General features: G+C 49.1%; 1 protein-coding gene across 3 annotated transcripts; it reads left to right on the top strand.

Moving 5' to 3' along the window:
* The first annotated feature begins 150 nt into the window (after positions 1 to 150).
* Positions 151 to 25669, top strand: Six2 (sine oculis-related homeobox 2). 3 transcript variants are annotated; one of them, NM_011380.2, is made up of 2 exons: positions 151 to 1012; positions 2892 to 4137. In NM_011380.2, the coding sequence occupies exons 1-2, from the start codon at positions 453 to 455 to the stop codon at positions 3220 to 3222; spliced, it is 891 nt and encodes a 296-aa protein (NP_035510.1). In that variant the 5' UTR covers positions 151 to 452; the 3' UTR covers positions 3223 to 4137. The 3 variants fall into 3 exon arrangements, with proteins under 3 accessions (NP_035510.1, XP_011244637.1, XP_006523994.1); XM_011246335.3 differs by lacking the exon at positions 2892 to 4137 and adding an exon at positions 25476 to 25669 and having other exon boundaries at positions 357 to 1018; XM_006523931.4 differs by having other exon boundaries at positions 360 to 1018; positions 2892 to 4138.
* The last annotated feature ends 723 nt before the right edge of the window (positions 25670 to 26392 follow it).

Genomic DNA, 26392 nt, shown 5'->3' with positions numbered 1-26392 from the left:
CATGGCGAATAATTTGACTCGACTATTGTCTGGCGCGGGCAGGCCCCGGGTCAGATAACCCGACCAATCAGGGCGCGGGCCGCCGCGCCTCATGCCCGCTTAGAATAATATTATTAAAAAAGCTGCAAGCGAGCTAGACGGGAGGGAGAGCGAACGAGCGAGGAGCCGGCGAGCGAGCGGCGGGCGGGCGCGGAGCATGCGGAGCGGCGCCCCGGGCGGCCTCCGGGCTTGGGCGCGGGCGAGGCGCGCGGGCGGCGGGGGCGCGGAGCTGCGCGGGGCCGGCGGCGGGAGCGAGGACGGATCGTTGTGACTCAGGAGTCGCTCGGGAGCCGGCGCCTGGCCAGGGGGCCCCGCCCGCCTGTCGGCCGGCCGGGGCCGGCGGGGAGGCGCCCATGCGGGGCCGCGAAGCGCGGTGAGGGCGCGCGCGGGCGGGCGGGCGCGCAGCCGCCACCATGTCCATGCTGCCCACCTTCGGCTTCACGCAGGAGCAAGTGGCGTGCGTGTGCGAGGTGCTGCAGCAGGGCGGCAACATCGAGCGGCTGGGTCGCTTCCTGTGGTCGCTGCCCGCCTGCGAGCACCTCCACAAGAATGAAAGCGTGCTCAAGGCCAAGGCCGTGGTGGCCTTCCACCGGGGCAACTTCCGCGAGCTCTACAAAATCCTGGAGAGCCACCAGTTCTCGCCGCACAACCACGCCAAGCTGCAGCAGTTGTGGCTCAAGGCGCACTACATCGAGGCGGAGAAGCTGCGCGGCCGGCCGCTGGGCGCCGTGGGCAAGTACCGCGTGCGGCGCAAGTTCCCGCTGCCCCGCTCCATCTGGGACGGCGAGGAGACCAGCTACTGCTTCAAGGAGAAGAGCCGCAGCGTGCTGCGCGAGTGGTACGCTCACAACCCCTACCCGTCGCCACGAGAGAAGCGCGAGCTGGCCGAGGCCACCGGCCTCACCACCACGCAAGTCAGCAACTGGTTCAAGAACCGGCGGCAGCGCGACAGGGCGGCCGAGGCCAAGGAAAGGTACGAGTAAGTGAGCATCTGCGCCGGCTTCCCTGGTCCTGGGAGAAACGGGTGCGGGAGGATGGGGAGCTCCTGGACAGGACTAAATCGCACCCGGACCCCGGGTACCAAGCTCGGCCGCAGCTCAGGCTGGCTCAAAACAGCGCTTAGGTCTTTTCTGGAGGCTGAGCGACCCGGAATTTGTCTAAAGCGGGCAAAGCGGTGCGTAAGTTCAGTAACTAATTCCTCAGTCGCTTGTGGACTAAACTGGAAAAACGGCGAGTTTCAGAGAGGGCAGGGCTGTGGGCCTGAATTCCCTGCGAGGTAAGCGTAGGCTTAGGGCCTGATCTTCGAACAACCAAGGGCGTCGGGGATCAGGGGGTTTAGGACGTCACCTCCAGGTCAAAGAGATTTTTAGGGGTCAGGGCAGGGGTTGGAATCTCCCTAGTATTATCTGGGTAATGACTGCAATATCTATGCAAGGTAGACCTATTCCTTGTCTGGGCATAAGAGCTGGGCACAAGAGAGTTGGGAGTTATCCCGCGTAGAAAGGACCCAAAGATGTAAGGCCTCCGGGGGAAATGTCTGCTGAGGAAGAGAAGGCAATCCAGCCTGCCTTTCCTGAACTTGCCAGACCCTTGAAGACCTCGCTCTCCTTAGGTTCTGCTCTCTTTGATGGGCAAGTCGGGTGTGCGAGGTAAACTGGGATCTGCCGAAAGACTGGGAGCTTTCTTTTCTATCGGAATCTAAGACTTTCCAAACTAACCTAAGCTACAGACACCCCTGTAACTGTCTGTAACCCGCTTTGGGCTTAAATCTGGACAAGGAAACTAGGGGATCGAGATCGGAGAGAAACGGATTATGGGAACGGATTTCTCCTTGGGGAACAGCAAAACAAGACACCTGGGTTAGGTGATGTGGATGTGTTGAACACCGTTTGAAGGATCCAGGGTCAGGGTATCGAACAGTAGGGGCAGAAGAGCAAGCTGCAGACTGGACCTGGGTATTTGAAATCCCCAAGTTTGACTTTGAATGGCGATGATGTCTTGCTCATTCCCCCACCCCCCACCCCAAGAAATCTGAAAGAATGGCCGTTAGGAATCCACTAATAGGTTTTACCCAGGATTTCAAATACCCATATCTGGTCAGGGACTGTCCGCAAAAGCAGGCAAGAGGTGGATTCATCTGCGATGGGTTCTCCTCTGTCAGGCTCCATAAGGGCTGGGGTTCCTGACTAGGCCCCAGGTGAGAGCTACAGATTGTGCCTCCTTGTTTCTGCCTACGATCTGAGCCAGCTCTCAGCACCCTGCCCTTCCTTCTACCTTCTCCCCTAGGGAAAAGGAGTCCTCCATTCTCAAAGCCCCATCTTTCTGCCCAGTCAAATGAGCTCCTGCTCAGCTTGGAATTAGGGATCATAGTCTCAGTAGGGAGGGGTTTCCCTCGCGCAGAGAAAGGCAAAGGGAAACTAGGCCTGTGCTCACCCAAGTCGAAGTGGGCCCCTCAGCCTGGGCTCGCTGTATCTGAAGCTTCTATTCCCCACTTCTACCCAGCAAAGCTCGTTTGTACGGTATTTTCCCTCACTTCTCCCAACTCCAGGCTCCCCACTTTGGTGCCGCAGCTCTCTTAAGGAATGGGGTGGGAGACAGGACAGGAAATACTGGGAACAGGAAAGGTAGTCATGACATTAAGGACATGGGCTGATACAGGGAGAGGGACAAGCGAAAACTAGTGTTGAGGGTTTGAGAACGCAATTAAGAACAAGAAGTCAAGTGTGGGAATGGTAGAAACAGCAAACACCCTTTAGCAACCGCAGCGGGGCCCCAGGTGCTGGCATCCTGAGGGTCAGCGCAGAGTGGCCCTGGTTCCCCCTGACCCCGCTCCTTTCCTCCTGCGCTTGCAGGGAGAACAGCGAGAACTCCAATTCCAGCAGCCACAACCCGCTGGCTTCCTCGCTCAATGGCAGTGGCAAGTCGGTGCTAGGCAGTTCCGAGGATGAGAAGACGCCGTCGGGGACTCCAGACCACTCGTCGTCCAGTCCCGCTCTGTTGCTCAGCCCGCCGCCGCCCCCTGGGCTGCCTTCCCTGCACAGCCTGGGCCACCCTCCGGGCCCGAGCGCAGTACCCGTACCAGTGCCCGGTGGAGGCGGCGCGGACCCACTGCAGCATCACCACAGCCTGCAGGACTCCATACTCAACCCCATGTCGGCCAACCTTGTGGACCTGGGCTCCTAGAGCTCTGTTCGCCTCCGGGCGCTTGCTTTCCGTGCTTGATGAAGCGGTGTGGGAGGGCGATAGATTCTGGAGTCTGTGCCGCGTACTGGAAGACTGCCCTGCCACGCTGGAGCGGCAGAACCGGCGGCGGGACAAAGTGGACAATGGTCTGCTCGGTATCCTTTGGGGATTCATTTTCAACAAGTTGCTTTTGAGATCCTTTGGAGGCCAGAGACCGAGTCTTGAACTAGGCAAGGGAATAAATTATAAGCCACCACCACCCCGATTTTTAAAAAATCTCTTCTCCTTTCTCTCTCCTTTTTCTTTCCTCTACTTTCCTTTCGAGTTTATTTCATTTTTTTCTCTCTCCCCGCTTTACGTTTTCTCTTTCCCTCCTTTATAAATATCTCTCTCTCTCTCTCTCTCTCTCTCTCTCTCTCTCTCTCTCTCTCTCTCTCTCTCATTTCTCACATTGTATCCCCAGTCTTTCTTCCTTCTGGTGTCATCTATTTGAGTTCCTTTCTCAACTTTCTAAGAGTCCGACGTGATGTGAACGGAGGTAGACATTCTGGGTCTTCGGTCCTCAAAGACATCTCCCTCCTCTCAGTGTGAGCCTAAGGTGCCAGCTTCTGACTAACAAATGAGCAAGAAAGGCTGCACCCCAGAAGCACCTGAATTCTCATTTCTCTCTCTCTCTCTCTCTCTCTCTCTCTCTCTCTCTCTCTCTCTCTCTCTCTCTCTCTCTCTCTCTCTCCCTCTTCCCCACCTCGCTGGTTCTTCTCTTCCTCCTGGGACTGTGACCTCCGTGCTCCCAGCCCAGAGTGCCTCCGCAGCCGCAGACTTGCCTGTTCCATTTTACGCCCTCATGTGAATGTTCGTCGGGAGATATTTCTGCTTTTATTTTATAATAAAATTAGAAACCATAAATATATGGATATATGCCCCGAGGCCCGGTGGTCTCGCGTGTACCGACGTCTGATTTCCCTTACAGGGACTGAATACTCCGGGTGGGAAGGTCTGGGTACCGGGCAGAGTACTGGAAACCTGGAGCGACCTTTTCTCAGTGTGTCTCCGGCAAGGTGAAGGCATAGGACTGAAAACTCTGAAACCTCCTCCCGTGAGACCTCAGTCCCTTTTCTCGGCAGAGCTCTCAGACTTCCGCTTCCCCATAGCCACCTCCCGGAGCGCCCCACCCCCAGCCCCGCGCCTGACTTCCCCCCCACCCCCACCCCCAACACACACCTCTGGGCTTGTGGAAGGCGAGAACGCGTGCGTGCAGAGGTACTAAATGAGTTTGGACTTGTGGAGTCTGGAAGGGAAATTGGGACGTTTTGACTCCTCAGCATGGTCGAAGTCACTAGAACTGGAAATGATACTGTGGGCTGAGTCTCAGGACCAGTAGCAGTGGCTGAGACCTATGTTCCCAGAGGCTAACGGTGGCGGAAAGGTCTCTGAGTTCGGCAACCTACACCAGATACAGTGGAGGAAAAAGAGAGTGGACGGTCAGCGGCACGCCTGTGTTGTCCTTGCTAAAGTGGGTGCACTGACTCCCACCGGCAGCCCAGGGACTCCCTTCGATTGCCCCTCTAGCTGTAAATAAGTCTACAGTATTGTTTTCGGCCTGGGGTTTTAGCCCCCTTTTGCCCAATAAGTCCATGCCGGTCCAGACAAATCCAAAGCAGACAAGACGCAGTGAGGAGACAGTTAAGGCTTTTCTCAGTATTGATTCGCAGTAGCAATAACTGGGCGGGACTTCAAGGGTAGCAGCCCTGGGCAGATAGGGATGGAGGGGTGGAGGCAGATTTGGGCTCCTAGGGGGACTTTTCCTTTCCGATAAAACCGACACTTTCTGTTTTGTTCATAAACTCAGAAAGACTCTTCTCTCGAAATTTTTATCAAGAATTTCTTTGCCCACGACTCAGACGGTTGGATGAACATAACCAGTTCTGGTTCCAGAGGCTATACCTTTGTACCCTCTTGGAGTTCAAGGGGAACATATACAACCTTGGAAAGACTCCTGGAGGATTCCTCCACTTGGGCCTAAACCAAGCCCACTCCCCCAACCTCCGATCTGAAGAGAAATCCCAATCTCAGGCGTATCCTTGGGCCCTTGGGGTCCCTGCTCCCTGGAACTGGTTTGCTCTTCCTCTGAGTTGAGGTGTGCAGAACTCGCAGCTATTGTCTGAAAGTCTGTCTGGAGAATTCCAAACAGAATTCTCCTGTGTCAGCCCACTTGGCCAGACTGCTTGGTGATGTCATAGCCCACACTTCTGCACAATTACTTTGCTGGAGAGAGAAAAAAAAAAAAACCCAGTAGCCTGTGTCTTCCGAGTCATCCGTAGTCTCAAGTTTGCAGGAAAACAGACTGTTAAGTATCATATGGCAAAGAGGTGTTTAATTGATTCCGGTCACAATTTTTGAGGGGGTACTATATATCCCTTCATCTTGGTAGCACCAAAACCTATCTCGATAGTAGCCTCCCAGGGAAACAAACTGTTGCATCCCTGTTAATAGCTACACACAGAAGCAAGCACACAGGCTCCCAAAATACTGTCACACAAGCACACTCCATCGTTAATCTATGTGTAAGGTAGTACACGGTGAACCTGTCTAGCATTGTGAACTTGAACGCACAACACACATATACACCAAGCTTTCTCCACATCAGATGCCTCTCCAAGAAACACAACTGTCCTCTGCTGTCCCTGCCCACTAGCATCTCTGCAGGGTGACCTGCTGATGCCACGGAAATAATTTGTAGAGGGACTTACAAGAACAGCCTCTGTACCTAGCTACTTGGTCTCAGAAAAGTTGCTGATCCCAGCTGTTCAGGGATCCTAACAGAGGCACCCCCTCTAGTGTTGGCCAGGGTGGGTTCCCTGCCCTAAGTGCCTGAGCCCTGGCAGGAGGCGGGCTCGTTCTAAGGCTATATTCTGCAAAGTGGTTCCAGAGCACCTCGGCTTGCTAGGGCTCTCTTCTGTCATCCTTCCTCTATCAGCTAGCCCCAGAGAATACATATTTAAACACTGTGAGAAAAAGATGCAGAAATCCACTGCATCTGAATAAATGACCCCCAGCCGATGCTCCCTTCAGAACATGAGAACTTGACATAAAATATAGATAGTGACTTGTAAAAACAACCAGTCTTGTCAGGCTCGCTGAACGATATTCTTAGGGCCTTCTTCCATCTGCTTCTTATAACCCACCTCACCCCAGCAGTCAAGGAATTTTGCCCTGGGACCTGGGAACATAAGTGTCCCTTACCGCTTTGCTGACAGTCTGCTAAAGGATACCCTTCAATTTGTTCCCAAGCAGGTAATATACTCACATAGCCCTATAGTGTTGAAGGCAGCAGGATCCAGTTATTAGGGGCAGCTGACAAGAATGGGGGGTGGGGAAACTATGCTTTGGGGGTTAAAACTGAACCGCAGGGTGTCCAGAGGGGTTGATAATTCCTCCCGCCTACTTTCTGGCTTACTTGAATCAGAATCTTCTGAGGGGCTTCTTAAGGGAATGGCATCTCTGTCCAGGGACCAGGCGGTGGCTCGGGTATCCACGGCCAGGGAATGGCAAGCAGAGCCAGAAAGATGGGGGTGGGCTTCTTGGAGGAAATCAGAGCCCACGGCAGAGCAAAGAATCAGGGAAGCCTTCATGACCCTACCTGCTCAGTGGCTCTCAGAATATGCAGGAACTCTGGAAGAGACACCAAGGCTTTTTCTCAAAAAACTGCCCAAAGCCCTTGCTGGAACTAGAAGGGTCTGAGATGCGTGAACTTCCATCAAGGAGCAATGTGCCAGGGCTGGCCTGACTCAGCCTTTCCTTTTCTCTCTGCCTGTTGTAAGTTAGCCCTCATGGCTGGACTTACCCCTTGGCCACCTCCTGGTGATTGAGAGAAAAAGAAAGAGAATTTCTTCCCCTGAGTTTAGGGTTAGGAGTTGCTAACCAGGTGGGGATTCCAGCCTAGTACATCTTGGTGTCAAGGCTAAGGACACTGTATACTGTCCTGGAGGAGTCGGTGTCTGTGAGATTGGAATTGGGAGAAGGATGGAGGGTGAAATCCGGACGAGCAGAGGCCTACTATACCAAGAGCACCTGAGTTCCGAGGACTGCCTTGGAGGCAGAAGCTGTCCGGAGTCGGGCCCAACCCAGGTTTTTGCCCAGTCGGTCCTCCTGAGTGAGTGAGCAGGGCAGTCGGGGACCACCGGCTTCAAGAAAGCGCCAAGCACTCCACCTTCTGAAGCCGAGGCCTCCCTCGGGAGGACAGAAGCTGTACAAAGCCATCCACAAGCCGGCCATCCCGGGAAGCCAGCTGGGCGCGGACGACTTAACCTTCGCTTTTCCAAGGTACTAGGTTCCTGTGGTCCAGTGCCTGGGTTTCCGATGCTTTCTCAGGGATCCAAATCTTGACTTCGGATGCCCCCCTCCCCCCGGCAGGGAGTGGGGCTTGACTGCCCAAGGGTCTGTAAGGAGAACAATGGTTCGTCCCAGTGAGTGGCAGCGCACCAGTCTTGGCAGTACTGTGGCCCTTATTCCCTTTCACCATGGCTTTAACCTGGGGCAGACGCGACACTCGGGGCAGGGCACCATTCTCTCAAAATTTCATTGCTGGCAGAATTAGCGAGTAACTTCCATGGTGACTGGTATCTGTTTCATTCTTGTTGCCACCGAACAAACACACTGTCATTATGGATAAGAGAAACTGAGGCCCTAAGTTAGGGAATTTGTCAGGGTGGGACAGTTTCCCGGGGCGAATAGGATATTTGAAATAGATCTTTGAGACTGCAGCTCACAGTCTTCCCGGGTTATGTCTCCGAGGAAGTGCCGTGCTCAGTGTTAGAGGAGGCCCTGTAGCTCTGAGGGTCAGGGCTAGAGCTTGGGTCTGTCACTGGAGGACTTAGGGATGGCCCCAGGCACAGATGCAGCAGCATGGTTTGTACGACCCAGAGGTTAGTGCCAAGGGAAAGAACTTAGCTGCGCAAACACATTGCTAAAGGCCAGTTTCTCCCGGAGCCCTCTAGCATGCGGAGCGCACAGGAGATTTTCTCCACTGCTGGTTATCCGGAGTGAAAATGAAACCTTGAGACCCCAGGTGAGCCTCTCTTGCTCCCTTTGCGACTCACACCTCACTTGGGCCGTTATGCTGGGGGAGGTAAGAAGAGCCTTGATAAGCGCCCTGTGGACCGCGCAATACGAGTTCTTTGTAGATTGTCCTCTTTGCTGCTCTAGCCTTGGTCAGAAGCGTGGCTCTCTTCCAGCAGGCAGTACATTAGAGCTGCCACTCCGTTCACACTGTTTTCCACTGGGATGAGAGGAAGGCCAGAATACAGCTGGACCATCCCGCGAACTTCTCTTCTCGCGGGTCTCTGAAAGCAGCCATCCGTTCCAGCCTCAGCCAACAGGGGCGCACTAGTAGTTCAAGCTCTCCCAAGCGATTCTGCCTGGTTCAAAACAGGGTGTGTAATATCTTATTTTTTGGAGAAAACCCATCGGAGTCCTGGGAAAGCCAATAGGAGCCACTTGAACCGATGAAGGAGGTCACTGGTCCCTGAGGCAAAAGAATAAATGTGAAGAAGGTGAACCGGGTGCAGAGCCAGGAAGGGTGAGTGACTTCCTTTTCCTGCACAGCACAGATGTAAGACGTCTTCCTAAGGGAGGGAGGCAGGACAGCTCCTCACAGAGCAGGGGCCTTAATGGGGTAGGGGAGGTGGCCGGAGGTCTTAGAAAGAAAAGAGGAGGCAAAGAAGAGTTTATAAAGGCAACATAGTATACACAGCTTTCCGAGTTTAAATGGAGACTTATGGTCTGTCAGCCACCTCCTGAGCATCCTACTGTTTGAACATTGGAAATTATGCGGATGTCTTAGTCAGTGTGACTATCGCTGTGATGAAACACTGTGACCAAAGAAACCCGGGGAGGAAGGGGTTTATTCGGCTTATGATTCCACAGCACTGTTCATCATCAAAGGAAGTCAGAACAGCAACTCAAACAGGGCAGCATCCTGGAGGTAGGAGCTCAGGCAAGGCCACAGACGGGTGCTACTTAATAGTTTTCTTCCATAACTTTGCTCAGCAATGTCTTTCTTGTAGAACTCAGGACCACCAGCCCCAGGATGGCACTATCCACAATGGGCTGGACCCTCCTCCACCAATCAGTAATTTTTAAAATGCCTTATAGGTGGATCTTCCGAAGGCATTTTCTCAATTGAAGTTCCCTCCTCTCAGATGACTCTAGCTTGGGTCAAGTTGATACAAAACCAGCCAGGACAACTGGGTAAGCAGGTAATTCTGACTTCCATTTCACTAAGGCTTGGAGCATTACTGTGAGTGCTTCTCCTGAGGCAACAGGATTAATCACAGCTCTTTATAGTCTAATTTTAGGTGAGTTTTGAGGAGCTGCCAGATCCCAAACCAATCCAAAGGATGACATTTGTCCTCTTTGGGATAAAGGCAAGGGTTCAGAGAGACAGCTGCCATCTTGGAGGTGTATCTAGATAATACTATAAAGTCTTCAAATGACCTCAAATAAGAACAACAGACCCATAAGAGAACTAAGCGGATCTTCAAAGGGAAGCATGGGAAAGTGGGTGGAACTGAGAGTGAGCACCTTGCTCTCATTGGACTGAAGGCCTGTCAATTAAGGTTCTCAGCAATGAGTTGGGAACCAAGGATGTGCTTAGACTGTGAATTTAAAAACAAAGCAAGCAAGTGGTGGTGGTGCCCATCTTTAATACCAGCACTCAGAGATCTCAGGAGTCCAAGGCCAGCCTGGTGTACAGAGGTCCAGATCAACCAAGGCTACAACAGTGAAACCCTTTCCTTTGCAACAAAACAAAGCAAAAACAAACAACAGGAAAACAAATACCCCGTGGGTGATGTTCAAAGGGCTATGGTTCTTGTTGTAATTGCCTATTTTTATTGTATTTATTTTTTAAAGTTATTTAGTGTGTGTGTATCTGTGTATGTTTGTGTGTGCGTGTGAGTGTGTGTCTATGTGGGTATGTGTGTGCATGTGTGTATATGTATGTGTGGATGTGTGCACTGTTACACTCATGTAGAGAGAGGGAGATCAGGGAGAGCTTGCAGGAGGCATTCGTTGTCTCCTTCTACTATGTGGGTTCCAGGGTCTGAGCTTAGGTAGTTAGGCTCGGCTGCAGACACATTTATAACCCTCTAGCTCAAAGCCTTAGGGTGGTGGTGTTGTTTGGTTTTCAGCTAGAGAAAATGTGCAGAGACATAAGCCTTTTGTCTACACTAACTCACCCTAATTTCATTTGGGGGGCTTGTGTAGAAATCCAGCCTCACTTTATCATATACTCAGTTTTTCAAATAGCAGTTCTCAACCTGTGGGTCCTGACCCCTTAGGGAATCGAATGACCCTTTCACAGGGGTTGCCTAAGACCATTGGAAAACACATATTTACATTATGACCATAACAATAGCAAATTATAGTTATGAAGTAGCTACGAAACGAACTTCGTGTTTGGGGTCATTCCAACACAGGGACTGTATTAAAGGGTCGATACATTAGGAAGGGTGAGAACCACTTCTTTAAAGGAATCGATAAAGCAGACACTCTGAAGCAAATACTAATTAATAGGAAGAGATCTGGGGCGGTATCTTAGGGTGTTTTGTTTTGTTTTGTTTTGTTTTGTTTTGAGACAGGGTTTCTCTGTATAGCCCTGGCTGTCCTGAAACTCACTTTGTAGAGCAGGCTGGCCTCGAACTCGGAAATCTGCTTGCCTCTGCCTCCCAAGTGCTGGGATTAAAGGCATGCGCCACCATGCCCGGCGCATCTTAGGGTTTTATTGCTGTGAAGAGACACCATAACCAAGGCAACTCTTATAAAGACAAACATTTAATTGGGGCTGGGTTATAGTTTCATAGGTTCAGTCCATTATCATTATGGCAGGAAGTATGGCAGCCTCTAGGCCAACATAGTGCTAGAGAAGGAGCTGAGAGTTCTGCTTCTTGGTTTGAATGCAGCCAGGAGGGGACTCTTTTTCCACACTGAGCAGAGCTTGAGTGTAGAGACCTCAAAGCCCACCTCCATAGTGACACACTTCCTCCAACAAAGCCATACCTCCTAATAGTGTCACTCCATGGGCTGAGCATTTAAACACATGAGTTGGGCAGAGCCCAGTGAGTCAGCAGTGTCCCCTACCCCAAAGATCAAGGACTCAGGGCCACAGGCAAGTGTGATGGTTTAGGTAACAAAGCAGACACTCAGAGACTGAAAGTCTGCCACATCTGTTAGCTGTGTCATCTAGAACCTCCTGTGGGCCTCGTGTGTTCAACACAGGCCAGCTTCCAGTGTGGATAGCACTGAGGCCAGGAGCAGGAAAGGACACTGGCTAGTCTAAGGCGGGGCAAAGACAACACACACTGAGCAGACTTTGAATATTGGATTTTGGTCTTTGCCCAGACTAGATATTCGCAGTGTAGTTCTTTTGTATAATATTCTCATCTGGTCCCCAAGAGATTTAACACTATGTAATAGGATGTGTTGTTAATCTAGAACATTTGGTGGGTTACATGTAGTAGAAACCCTCACCTTGTAATATTTTCTTCTTGCAATGGCCTTGCTGGGATGAGAGACCACTGTAAACCCAGCAATGGCTCTGTTTCTTGGGCTTAACTGGCATTGGCCAGTTACCCAGTAAGTCACTCGTTGAGTTCGGTAGTCAGTGTTCCTAAGTGAGTACCAGGGCTATAGCACCCACCTGCCCTCAAAATAATATTCTAGACTAGCTGCTCCAGATTAAGGAAGAAACGAACTTCACCTGTGTTTTACCTAGCACGCTTTGAAATCTACTTGCTGCAACAACTCGGATAATTCAGTTCCCGGTGTCACAGGCCAGCGGGCACCATTTACACTGGGGCACAGCAGCGTGATTAAGGGCATGCCAGCCTGACAAACTCCAATGTGGGCCTGCGACGGGCCCTGTGTCATGTTTGTAAATTGAAAACTCCTGTCTTCTCTTACCTGTGCCATTCAGTACACAAACCACAGCAGCAGTGAAGAACTTTAAGAAGTAAACACAGATGATCGATTCTTCTGGAACCCGTGCTTTGAATGAGATCTTGTTCCCGCTGTGAGCCAGTCTGCCTATATCCTAGGACTTTCCTCCCCGTGGTGTGGTGTGTAAGAATGGGTGGGAGGAGGGGGAGAGGAAGGTCGGGGGGAGGGGGAGGGTAGAGGGAGGGGGAGGAGGGAAACTGAAGCTAGCATGTGGAACAAGAACATGGAATTCTGGGTAACCAATGCACAGTGAGTGCACACATCTCCATGGCTTTGTGCCAGCAAAGAGCACTTCATGGGGAACCTGAAGATTTGTCATTTTACCTCTATTCTCTTCTCATGAAAGAGAGAGAGAGAGAGAGAGAGAGAGAGGGAGAGAGAGAGAGAGATCCGTTAACATGGAGATAGATCAGGGAGGGCAGTAGGGAGAGAAGGGACAGAGAGGGTGGGAGAGTAAGAGGGTAAGAGGTAAGAGAGTGAGGAAGGGACAAACAGCCCCTTTAATAGTGAGTCAGGCAGGCATACCTGGCTGTTGCCAGGTAACTGTAGGCAGAGCCTAGAAGGAATGCTAACACTGTTAATACCCAAATCTGCCTTGGAAGACATTTATTTGAACCTACTGTCTTTGAGCTGCTAAGACTTTAAAATTACTTTGAAGAAAAAAGCAAAACAAAACTAACAACAAATACAAACCTCTCTAGAGCTAGTTAGAGCCCGTCAGTGGGTAATGGATTTGTTGTGCAATCTTGACAAGCTGAGTTCAATCCTTGAACCCTCATGAAGGTAAAGGATTGGACCCATACATGTCATACATGCATACAATGATACCAATTAATAATAACTTGTCAAAACTCTAGTAAAATTGGAATAATTGATAACTCCCCAAACCCAGTCCTCTGAAAACACAGTAAAAACCCAAAATAGAAACCACTGTCATAACCAACTTTTCCAGAACTTTTTAATACTAAAAGCACCCAGTAACCCCAGGAGCAGGTACTCTTCCAAAGCAGCTGTGGTTAGTAATGGCAGTGAGCTCTCCCACAGTGTAACTTATTCTCCTCCCAGCTCCCATTTAGCAGGTGAGCAGTAGTCATGGAAATAAATGACCCGCCCTCCAAACAGCCACAGTGCAGGAGGGAGCAGAGGGCACCTCCTCTGCAGTGTCTCCAGCTGATCTCTCTGTCTCCTCCTGGGTCTTCTGCTCCAAACGTTGTCTTTTTATGAGCCTGCTTGACTGAAACCTGTGTGTGTGCATGTGCGTGTGTGTGTGTGTGTGTGTGTGTGTGTATCAAAGCTATTGTCAAGGAGCATTTAGCAAAAACCTCTACAGGCAAATGCGTCCATTTCTGCTGTCTGAGGCCCTTGGATAACAATTGAGCAAATAGCACAAAGGCCGGACAGAATAGTGTGCTTTGGGGAATAGGGGCATGCAAAGCTACGACAAGTTCTCAGAAATGTGGTAGAGTGTGTGCATGCCTAAGGCTGTGTGCAGGCCCAGAGAGCACCAGAAGGCATTAGGCTCTCTCCCTTTGGTTTGTCCCTAAGGCTCTGCATGAGAACAATGGGAAGGGCAAAGTAGGGTGCTTTTTTCACAATGTGCAGAATCTCTCTTCAAAGACACAATTTTCTGGTTCCAAGTGTTTAAGGAAATATCTGTCTTATCATTAGCTGACTTGTCAACTTACTGGAATAGGTTTTAATGACAAGAATATTGACTTTAATAAATTAGCTTTAGCTCCGAAAGGTCATGAAACAAACTACAACTGTAACAGACAGAAACGCCAGAGCTAATATCTGATGTCCTAAGTTGCCAGTAATAATACTGTTCTGTTTTCAACCAAAATTATGAGGCTTGCAAAGAAACAAGGTATGTTTCTATCCTTACTGGTTTATGTCAACCTGACACAAGCTAGAGTCATCAAAGAGGAGGAAGCCTCAATTGAGAAAATGCCTCCTTAAGATCAGGCTATAGGCAGGCCTATAGAACATTTTCTTAATTAGTGATCGACGGGGAGGGCTTAGTTCACTGTGGGCAGTGTCATCCTTAGGATGGTGGTCTTGAGTTTTATAAGAAATCAGGTTGAGCAAGCCATGGAGAGCAAGCCAGTGAGCAGCACCCCTCCATGGTCTCTGCATCAGCTCCTGCCTCCAGGTTCCTGCCCTGTTTGAGTTCCTGTCCTGACTTCCCTCAATGATGAACAATGATGTGGAAGTGTGAGCCACGTAAATCCTTTCCTTTCCAATTACTTTCAGGTCATAATGTTTCATTGCAGCAATAGAAACCCTGACTAAGACAATCCCGTAAACAAGAAAAATAGGATCCCCAGAGACTGTCCCTGAAGAGACATCAAACACTGGAATTAGCAGACAAGGACTTTGAGATCAACTCAAATAATTAAATAAAATGATGGAAAACATTCTAATGATGTCTTACCAAATGGAAAACATCAGGTGTTAGCATTTTATCTAAGCTCTGCCCCACAGTTACCTGGCAACAGCCAGATGTGCCTGACCCACTATAAAAGGAGCTGCTTGCTCCCTTCACTGTCTCTTGTCTTCTTGCTCTGGCTCTGTCCTCTTGTCCCTTTCCCCTCTCTCCCCATTTCCCCTCGCCCCTCTCTCCACATGCTCATGGCTGTCCTCTATTCCTCCTCTTCCTCCTCCTCCTCCTCCTCCTCCTCCTCCTCCTCCTCCTCCTCCTCCTCTTCCTCCTCCTCCTTCTTCTTCCTCTCTCTCTCTCTCTCTCTCTCTCTCTCTCTCTCTCTCTCTCTCTCTCTCTCTCTCTCTCTCTCTCTCTCCTCCCCTGTGTCTCTGTGTGTCTTTCTCTGTTTCTACTACCCTCTCAACTCCCTTCCCCATTCCCTGAATAAACTCTATTCTATACTCTATACTATGCAATCATGTGGCTGGCCCCTCAGGGGGAAGGGATGCCTCAGTATGGACCCTCAGAGGTACCCTCCTCTTCCCTTATACCTGACTATACATCCACCAAAACATATCCCTTCTCTTTTTATCTTTTTATAAAACACGACATCAGGAAAGAGAAAAACTATGAATAGGAGCTAGGCAGAAACTCTAAAGTTAAAAACTACAGTAACTGAAATGCAAAACTCACTAGAGGGACTCACTAGGGAGTCTCAAGGGGCCTGCTGGGGGCCCAGGAAAAGTCCATATTATTTATACCATTACCTTCCAATTACAAATGCTATTTCAGATAAGTTAGGTGGCTTGTGAGGTTGGGGCATAATTGTTCTGGACTCCCTGGATTTGTAGACCCCTCTTTTTTTCACACTTGATAATCACTAATTTTTATCAAGATCAAATATGTTCAGAAAGGAAATTCCAAATAGTTCAGAGACATGTGCCAGATACAAGAGGGAAGGACAGTGATGAAGAGAAAAAATAATATGGAAACAGGAGGAGGGAGGATATAAGGACTTGAAGGGACTAGAACAAAGATAAAAGAAAAAATGAAGCCCTGAGCAGAGGAAGACAGTCCAGACAATTGAATAAAGAAAAGAGGAGGAGTTCATAGGTTCAGGAGCCCGGAAGACCTGGATTCACCTCCAAGCTGCTCTCAGTTTCTCCAATCCGACAGGGGCTACACGTTCTACACCATGGAAATGCCATTTCCTTTTGCACTGTGAAGTATGGAGTTGGATGTTAGAGGTTGGCTCTGGGATGGGGTGGGTCCTGGCCCTCAGAGCCCCACCTTTGTTACACTGTACTTTCCATTGCTGAGAACACTGGATAGCTTCAGAGGTTAACTCATTGGCCCATGTTACTACTACTGTTCTCATAACATAGCTAATACTTCACTAACCCTTCTAAAAGGGTTTTGCTCAGATTCACTCCTTCCCAACAGCCTCTGATCTCCTCTCTCTGGTTCTGAGTCCATCTGGCTCCATCCTTACTCTGGATGTCGGCAGCTGATAAGGTGAGGTCTTGGTTTAGTTATCCATCTTGGCTTCCACTCTTCCCTGTTGACATCCCTTGATTTGGGAAGAAGCCAGAGTCAGATATCCTGCCAGGGGTGTTTACAGCAAACACCATCTCTCCTGTCTCTTAACAAAGCCTAGGTCTTCCTTTGGGAGAACCCATGCTCCCAGCTTCATGAGCTGTCCAGATTTTTACAGCTGCCATCAGTGGGGTTGCACTTGTCTTGTTATCATCATGGTTAAAATGATGGTTGTGTAACCCCAGTCTATGTCTCTAGGGTCTGCAGGTCTGCAGGTCTGCAGTTTGGGCTTCCTGACTAACAAAGTAAGTGTGGGACTAATATACCTAAGTCCAGTAAAGGAAGACAAGATGTTCCCTCCCTCTGCTTTGACTGAGTAATGAAGGTATGGTCTGGACATTCTATGGCCACTTTGCCACCATGCCAGAGGATATCCTGGGGCCAGGGACATTGCTAAGGAAGACAGACTTTGGGGAATTCCAGAGAAACTGAGCCGGAGCCTTAAACAGCCGCTCTCGAAGGTTGCCCTACCTCTGGGCATATTTATTTCTACGATAAAGAATGTCTTCATTATTAGAAATTGTGTTGCCTGGGAACAAAAAACATCATATGGTCACTCTGTTCCATTGGCTTTGAGTTTTGTGGGATTCTGTCATGATTTGAACATGAAGCATCCCGCACAGTATCACAGGCTTGAACACTTGATCCCCTAGCTGTTGTCACTGCTTTGCGAGGTCATGGAACTTTCTCCTAGCATCCCACTTAGCAGGGGGGGACTCTAGAGGAGGGACTTTGAAAGCTACAGCCACCTCCTACCAGGACACTCCTATCACCAGGTCCTGGCCTATACTAATTAATATAAGCCAACATAAAACCTCCCTCCCTTAAGTTGTCACTGCCAGTTATTTTACAGTGATGAGAAAAGTCACTACTGCAGACCCTGCAGACCTTAAGCACACGCTCCCTTCTATTAAAGAGTGAAGCTTGCTTGATGAACCAGGATGCCCATCTGCTCCAGGTATGATGCTCCATACAGACAGCAGTGTCGAGCCGGGAATATTGCCCTAGAAAGAGAGCATTTCAACTCAGCTCCCATCCAGCTCCCCCAGACTGGCGCTCTTCTACTGAAAATTCCTGCAGCATGGCCACTGTTTATAAAAAAATCTGAGATGCACTGTCACCACACACCATATGACAAGTACCAGGGCTCTACAAGAAAGAGGAGCCAGAGCTTCTCGGTGAAGACTTGGTCAGCCACATGTCCTTGTTTTGTTTCTCAGTAACTGAGTGGAAAGGGCAATTTTCTGAATTAGGAAAGTGTGAGTAGGTGTTTGGTGAGGTAGAGATGTAATAAAGACAGAGGATGCTCTACCCTGTAGCAGGTATGAGCAATGGTCAGACTTAGGCCCTTCAAGGCTGAGCGGGAAAGATGGCCTTCATCTTTCATGTGGGACAATAAATGACAGCTGGGGTTGGGGTGGTAAAGGCTGAGTGGAAGAGAATTGATGCTTTGAAAATAAAAAGATGAGGTGGCCCAGAGTAACTGGGAAGAAAGAGAATAAAGGAGATAAGCCCCCTGGTCGCAGTGCCCTCAATCCCAGCACTCAGTGGACAGGGGAGGGCTCATCTCTGAGTTCAAGGCCAGCCAGGTCGACAGAGTGAGTTCCATCCAGGACAGTTAGGCTTCACAGAGAAACCCTGCCTCAAAAACCAAACCAAACCAAAAAGCACAGCACAGCTGCCTATCCTCATTCAAAGGGCATTCTCTTCCTTCTTGGAACCTGGCAGCCCTTTTCCCTCTTTGATTTGCATAGCTTTTCTCAATATTTACCCAGCCTCCACTGTTAAGTCTGAGAACTCCTAGTTCACAAACGGACTAAAAAAACTGCCTCTGAGTTCCAAGTGCCACTTTTTAGGCAACTGGGGCGGCTGAGCGGGAAACAATGTTACTTCTAGATCCCCCATGAGAGCTTTTCAGGAAAATGGAAGTCACAGCATACCTGTGCATCAGGAAGAGGACTGCTTCCAACCACATAAATGGCTGAATGGATTTGTCTGGACACAGGCTTCCAGAACCGTCCCATTTTCACCTCAGGCTTCTCTGAGGCTGAGCTGCTGGGAGCAGACTTACTTCATCCCCTTTCATCCCCTGGGAGACTCTGCCAGAAGTATTCTATCTAATTTCCGTAAGAGACCTAGAAGGTGATGACGCTCAGATCACTAGATCTGTGAAGAGCAGTATGTTCTTCTAGAAAGTGAGGGGTCAAGAGAGTGATCCAAGCCAGGCATGGTAGCACAGGAATTAACTCTAGCACCCAAGCATAGCAAATTCCAGATTAGCCTAGACTACATGTCAAGACTCCATCCATTACCAGAGAAAAACAGAGAGAGAGAGAGAGAGAGAGAGAGAGAGAGAGAGAGAGAGAGAGTAGGAAATTTGGGATGATCCTTCCACAGCCCATGACCACAAATTCAGACAAGTGATGAGCTGCCTGGGGGTGGATGGTAGCTAGGTTTCCTGGGCTAAGACTGAATAATGACAGTATAGGTTATGGCCAATCGTTCTTTGAAGACATTGAGTAGTCAAGAGACTCAGTCATCAAGTGTGATTTGATTGGACAAAACCATAGAGTCTATCTGATGCCCCAGGTATCAAAACCAGGGCTGCTTTGCAAGTGTGTGTGGGGCCGGGGTGGGGAGAAAGGGGGAGAGGGGGAGGGGGAGGGGAAGGGAGGGGGAGGGGGAGGGGAAGGGGAAGGGAAGGGGAGGGGGAGGGGAAGGGGAAGGGAGGGGGAGGGGGAGGGGAAGGGAGGGGGAGGAGAGGGAGAGGGAGGGGGAGGAGAGGGAGAGGGAAAGAGGAAGAGGAAGAGGAAGAGGAAGAGGAAGAGGAAGAGGAAGAGGAAGAGGAAGAGGAAGAGGAAGAGAGAGTCTTCCCTGAGGGGTTCATGAGCTAGTTCAAAGTTGTAACAGGAGGGACTTTGAGTCTCTTCCTCTGTAGGACACTGTGGGCAAAAGGGAGCACAGAGCTTGGAGAGGGGGCCATCATAGGCCCACAGAAGTTCCAAACAACAGGAAACCCGAGAGAAAGTATCTGTTCCCATGCACAAGGCTCTCTCTGGTGCTGCTTCAAATATCACCTCCTCTGTGAAGCCTCCCGGGTTCCTCCTGCTCCCACTCAAACATCCTACGGTACATTCACTGTCTAGTTAGCTTCTGGAGAGCCTCTTCCCTCTGCCTCCCACCCAGCCGCAGGCTGCTGGGGTTACAGGTGAACACTACATGCAAGGCTTCCTGTGGGTTCTAGGGATCCAGATGGAAGGCCTCGTACTTCCATAGAGAGCACTGCACTCCAAGACATCTCTCCAGTCCTGCTTTTTGGTTTTGTTTTGGTTTTGGTTTGGTTTGGGTGTTTTGGGTTTTTTCTCTCCAGATAAGATCTCACTAAGTAATCCAGGCTGCCCTTGAACTTGAGATCTCACTAAGTAATCCAGGCTGCCCTTGGACTTGAGATCTCACTAAGTAATCCAGGCTGCCCTTGGACTTGAGATCTTCCAACCTTAGTCTCCTGAACAGCTGGAATTACAGGCCTGTACCGCCAGACTGTACCCATTTGATTTACATATTTTAAATACATTGTGATATTGCACACATTATTAAGTATATAAAGAGAATTAAAAGTATGACCCATTAAAATGTAGCATAACATTTTCATACCTTACTTCAATAGTAAAACAATAACAGTAGTACATAGAATTTTAATTTTTTTCTCTGACCATATTAGGATTCCATGTTTTTATCTCAGCATATAAGCAGACAGTTAAAGACGTGCAAATTGGGGAGCTGGGGAAATGGCTCAAGGGTTACGAGCATTTATTGCTTGTGCAGAGGGCCCAGGTTCAATCTCTAACACTTATATGGTAGTTCACAACCATCCAACAGGCATGTACCTGTGCACATACACATATGAAGGCAAAAAATTCATGTACATAGAATAGAATAAATATTTTTAAAAACAAGTGGGGTTTTTTTTGCAGTAATTTGGAGTTTTACATTGCTTTGCTTGTATTAATGGTTTAGTGTTCAAAATAAAAATTGTAAAAAAAAAAATTCGATATCTTCTTAACAGTATGGATATATAATTTCATTAAGACCAGACTCTCCGGGTACCTATAAATGCCAGATCCTTGTAGCATGCTGCTCATGAATAATTAAGAGCTTCCTGCTGACCTATTGGGGGCACCCAGTGTTCTCTGGGCATGTCCCATAGGATAACTATTGAGAGCTATCGATGCTGAGATACCGCCAGAGGTAGGTATGTACCAGCATCAACCCACACCTGAAAACTAGTGAAATATTAGTCAGCTTTCTCCTAAGGTGGTGGTGGTGGTGGTGGTGGTGGTGGTGGTGGTGGTGGTGGTGGTTGTTGTTGTTGTTGTTGTTGTTGTTGTTCTTCTTCTTCTTCTTCTTCTTCTTCTTCTTCTTCTTCTTCTTCTTCTTCTTCTTCTTCTTCTTTTGATTTTGGTTTTCTGAAACAGGGTTTCTCTGTGTAGCCCTGGCTGTCCTGGAACCCACTCTTGATCTGTAGATCAAGCTGTCTCAAACACAGAGATCCACCTGCCTCTGCCTCTGCCTCTGCCCCTCTGCCCCACTGCCCCTCTGCCCCTCTGCCCCGCTGCCCCTCTGCCCCGCTGCCCCTCTGCCCCGCTGCCCCTCTGCCCCTCTGCCCCTCTGCCCCTGCCCCTGCCTCTGCTTCTGTCTTTTCCTCCCGAGTGATGGGATTAAAGTCATATGCTACTACAGTCTGGCTCAATTTAAGTTTTAAAAGGAAAGTTAAACATAATGGAAGATGTTTTCCTTTTGTTGCTGCTGTTTGGTTTTATAGAACAAGGCTCACTCTTTAGTGCCTGCTGCAGCTTTGGTATGCCTCTTGCTAACACAAAGGTACTTCTGTAGCCTGAGTCTCGACTCCTAAGTATTTAGTGAGGTTGTCTATGATCTTAACAAAGGGTGCACGTAGCTTCATTTTGTCTTGTGGACATGCTGGTGATGGAGCCTAGGGCCTCACATGTCCTATCCATCCAGGCTAACGGAGATTTGAACAGATAAGAGAGACTAGACTTAGAAAGTGTGTAACTTCAAGCAGATACAGAAAACGTAATGTCAATTAAATAGTATGGCTTCAAAACATAGTGGCAATTGGCCTCTTGCCCCATCAGGAGATTGGATCTACCTTCTTTCTCCTCCAGTCTGGGCAGGGCTTTGAGTACTTGGACAAACAAATTGCCGTTATAATAGGGCCGTATGCCTTCTAAGGTTAGGGTGTGAAGGTCATGACGGATTATTTGCTGGGATGGTTGTTCACGGAGCTTAGTTACCGCACAAGATACCAGGCTACCCTGAAGTCTCGCTGCTGGAAAGGCGGAGCTGACTTCATGCCTGACCCTTCTAACCCCTCATCAAGGTGCCAGAAAAGCAAGAGATAGTGTCATGGATTGTCCCCCAGCTCACTAGCCAAGAAAATACCACCACATGGCCTTTGTTGATGCTACGTGGAACAGGAGACTCTGCCAGGCAAGAGTGCCCTGAGTTCCTGTGTCGCAAATGTGTGAACTGGAAGTCTGCAGGTGTATAGTCACTGAAGGTGGGGTGAAGCTTGTCACTCAGCAGTGGACAGCCAGACAAAAGCAACATTTTTCTTAAAATCATAGGTTGCAGAAAATGGACGGGCATCCTGGCTCACGCCTGAGGTCTCAGCACTTGCATTTCTAGCTCCTCAAGGCCACTTTTGGAATATTGTGAGCTCCAGGCTGACCTGAGCCACAGAGTGAGACCCTGTTTCAAAGAACAAATAGAAATGATTGTATCCACCAAGTCACAGCGGGATTTTTTTTTTGGTCTTTGTCTTTTTGTTGTTGTTGTTGTTGTTGTTAGTTTGTTTGTTTTTTTGTTTGAGGATTGTGGTTTTGGTAGGTTTGTTTTGTAGTGCTGAAGATCAAACCTGGGACCTTTGGCTAGTGTATGCTCTACCACTGAGCTATATGCCCCATTACTTCCCTATATATGTGTACTAAGATTTGTGGGAAGGCACAATGTGTGGTTAGAGGAGTGTTGAGAGGCTGTGCAACTCGGGGGTCAAGAGAGTGCCCAGCACAGAGCAGTGCCTTCCTTAGCACCAGAAAGGAGAGGAAGGAAGGAGAGGAAGGAAGGAGGGAAGGAAGGAGGGAAGGAAGGAAGGAAGGAAGGAAGGAAGGAAGGAAGGAGGAGGGGAGGGGAGGGGAGGAGGAGGGGAGGGGAGGAGGAGGGGAGGGGAGGGGAGGAGGAGGGGAGGGGAGGGAGGGAGGGAGAGAGTGAGGGGAGGGAGGGAGGAAGGGAGGGGAGGGAGGTAGGAAGAGAGGGGAGAGGGAAGGGAAGGAGGAAATGGAAGCCCGATTCCTTGTGTAGGTCTTATCAACTGTGTAAGTCACAGAGTTCTTGTGACCATTAATAATGGACCTGAACTGTCTGCAGTATCTGCAAACTGGAAGGTCTCTGTGGAGTCTTGTCTTGGACAGGCAGTTGATTTGGGTGAATTACCTCTGCCAGTCTCAGAAAGAGGCTGTCCTACTTCAGTACAGCATAGATTCAGTACAGCATAGGGTTAACAGGGATTCATCTTCCCAAAGGGTGCTCTGGGGTACAGCCCCGCATGCTTGCTACTTCTGCAGGCCTCTAAGACTGAGAGTCACCCTGACAAGCCAGGCTCCTGACCCGGTTGAAAGTAAGTTCAGATTTTAGAAGCTGATGCAGATCATTGCGAAGAGGCAGATGAATCCCATGATACCTGAGAGCTAAAGCTATGGAAACCACAATTATTTTTGATTTGCCAGAATTTGTGGTTATTCGGATATAGAAAGGCAAATCAGTATTTCTGACAAATTTTCAGGGGTTGTTTGTGATTCTCACATAAAGTTATAGAAATAATGAGGGTTTGGGCAAAGTTTTCCAAAGAGTCCCAGAGCTGCCTCCCATCCCTGGGTTGCAAACCAGCGCCTCCCATCTCGCGCAAGGCGACGGGGAAGCTAAAGAGATGGCTCCACCTGCTGGAGAAACATAGGCTTGGCGTCGCTCCTCTTAGACGTTCTGTTCCTAAAAAGTCCCGAAGCTAACCACAGAGACAAAATCTGCAGAAGGCTGGCATCCTGTCCGGATGGGAAACCACCATTCTGCTTCGTGTTCTTACAGCTCTCGCAAGCCTCTGCTTTGGGGGTGGGGGTGGGGGTGGGGCGAATCGCAAGCCTGTGCTCTGGGGGTGGGGGTGGGGGTGGAGAGGATCTCAGAGTTTAAATCTACAAGCTGACTGGGATTATAAAAGAGGAGTAGAAGAGAGGTGGCGCACTTCCCCACTCCACCAGCTTCTCCTGCCAGAAGGAAGAGGCATGTGACAGAAATGGACCGATATTTCCTCCCATGCAACACCGAGGAATCCCGACTGCCTTATGGCCTCGCTCAGTGCAGACTGCATTTGAAAGCCTCTGTAATGACACTCTTTAAAAATGGTTCCCTTCTCTAGGGATCATTAGAGAGTTATTAAGGCGTCTAATTATTCCCTAGTGCTAACAAAGGTGCCAATAAGCAGACCAAGTTTTCTCATTTTTATGGAGGTAATTAGAAGGCCAATTATTTTTTTATGTACACAAAAGAGGGGAATCTTAGCCGCTGCCTTTGCAGCAGTATCTGACCCTGTACTTATGACAGGAGAAACAGACCACATTCCATTATTTAATGAGAATTGGGACTGAGGCAGAGTCTAGGTCAGATTTGAGGAGCAGAGGAGGAAATGTAGTCACAGAGCCTTGTATAGGACTCCGGTAAGTGGTTATTTTAACCACAAACTCTACTGCAGATCCTACATGCCACCTCCCTCTGATGTGAGCCCACAGCAGAATCCCAGGAGGTGTGCACAGGTGTACACTTCTGAACCATGGCCAGGGCTTCCTGGACTGTGCATTTGGGAGAAGATTTTCCTTTCTGATAGGAGATGCTAAACCACCTGGGGACCCGGCTTTGTGGGTCAGTGTTCTAAAACACTTGAAAGTGCCGGGTGCTGCCTTCCCCCACCTAGGGAGCCCCAATAGAATTGTAAAGACATTTTCTTTGGAGAAAACTCTTCAATCATTATTTTAAAGGGATTTAAGGGGTTCTAGCTGCTTACCTGTGTTCTCCTGGATTTCTTTAAGGGAAATATTTATGTCCTTCTTAATGTCCTCCATCATCATCATGAGAAGTGACTTTGGATCTATATCTTGCTTTTCTGGTGTGATGGTGTATCCAGGAATTGCTATGGTGGGAGAACTGGGTTCTGATGATGCCAAGTAACCTTGGTTTCTGTTGCTTATGTTCTTAGGCTTGCCTCCTGCCATCTGTTATCTCTAATGCTACCTGCCCTGGCTATGTCTGACTGGAGCCTGTCCTTCCTGTGATCCTGGTTGTGTCAGAACTCCTCTGAGTCAAGCTGTCTCTGGGATACTGTGATTCTGGGATCCTGGGGTCCTGAGATCCTAGGTATATCTGAGCTCCTGGGAGTCAAGCTGCCTCTGGGACCTTGAGATCCTGGTGTGACCAAGTTCCTGGGATACTGGGATCCTAGGATCCTGAACGTGTTAGAGCGCCTGGGAGTGGAGCTGCCTCTGGGTGTTGTGGGGCTGGCTTCCCAATTTGAGCCCAAAGTTCTGCTCAGGGCACTGGCCCAGACAGACCAGAAGGAACCCATGCACACTGGTCTGGCAGAGTTCCTGCGTGCCAAGGTCCCAGTGGTCCCAGTTACTCCTGGTGTTGGGGACAGATGTTGTGTCCTCCTCACCTCTGATCTTCTTATCCTGGGCCCTTATATCTTTATCTTTACTGGCTCCCCCTGAAATCTAGCTTTTTCTTACGTGGTGAGTGCTATCAACACACCATAGTAATGTTTAGCAGGGTTAACAGATATTTTAAAATTTTGGATTAGCTGTGACAGGTATCTAAGGTATTACTTATGCCCATCCCTGTTTCAAAACTCTGAGGGCTATTAGTCCTGCCGGTGGATTTCATTCTTTAATCCATTAATGGAGGAGCACGCATTACTGTATTGCTACTTAAAAGAAATATTGTGATCTCTGTATTTCAAAATGATTGGTTTCCTTTGAGGTCTCGTGTATATTCTTTCATGCATTTGAGAACGTTATTCAGATTGCCCGAGGAAGAGGAGGAAGGGAGACTGAGACTGAGTCGGTGGGATGAAAGTGGGTGGGGAGAGAGTACAAATCCTGCTTTTGTGTTTTAGGACTGGATCATTCAGTAAAGCTCCTGCCCCACCACTTGAAGACCTGGCTTCCACCAGCATCCTTTAAAATGCAGGCTGACAAGGTGGCAGGCACCTGTAATCCTAGAACTGAAGGTGTCACAGAACCATCCCTGGGGATTGCCAACCAGTGTCCAGGTTCAGCGAGGAACCGCGTCTCAAAAGAAATGAGATGGAACAAACAAACAAACAAAAAATCATCCAAACAACAATAAAACCCACTCCAAAACTGGGTGTGGTGGGTGGTACATGCCTGTGACCCCAGCATTTCAGGAGGAAGAGGCAAACAGATTTCTATCATTTCAAGGCCAGCCTGGTCTATGTATCAAGTTCCAGTCTGCCAGGCTGCATAGTGCAACCTTGTCTCTAAATAAATAAACAGACGGAGAATGATCGAGGGAGACGCCTAATATGTACCTCTGATCTCTACCCAGGTGTGTGTGTGTGTCTGTGTGTATGTGTGGGTGTGTGTGTGTGAGTACACACACACACCCACACACAACTGCTTTAAAGGTGTGAAATTAATCGTTAAGAGCAATTTAAAAGTCCCTTTAAGGGTAAGTTTATAAGAAACAGTAATGCCTGCGCAGGTGAGGAGAGGGTGGGCCACAGGTTTTCAGAGAATGGACATGATAGCCAATTGTTTGCACCCAAGGTGTGAAGAACTGTAAAAGTCACTGGGCTGCCATCCGAGGTATTCACACTAAGGTAAGAAGCACTGCCCATCACCAGCAGAGTATGGAGCCATTGGTTTGCTGAGGACCCCAGATCCTGGTGTGCTCTCTATGAGAAATCTAAAGAGAATAGGGATTTTTCAAATTGTGGGGGTTATGAAGTCACCCACTCAATTAGAGGGGAGATGAACTCAGTCTTTGCATCCCCCAAACCTATACTTTTCA

The sequence above is a fragment of the Mus musculus genome, chromosome 17, assembly GCF_000001635.26.
Source record: "Mus musculus strain C57BL/6J chromosome 17, GRCm38.p6 C57BL/6J".
NCBI classification, from domain to species: domain Eukaryota; kingdom Metazoa; phylum Chordata; class Mammalia; order Rodentia; family Muridae; genus Mus; species Mus musculus.
The sequence above is the reverse complement of the archived record's forward strand: the minus strand, read 5'-3'. Positions and strand labels throughout refer to the sequence as shown.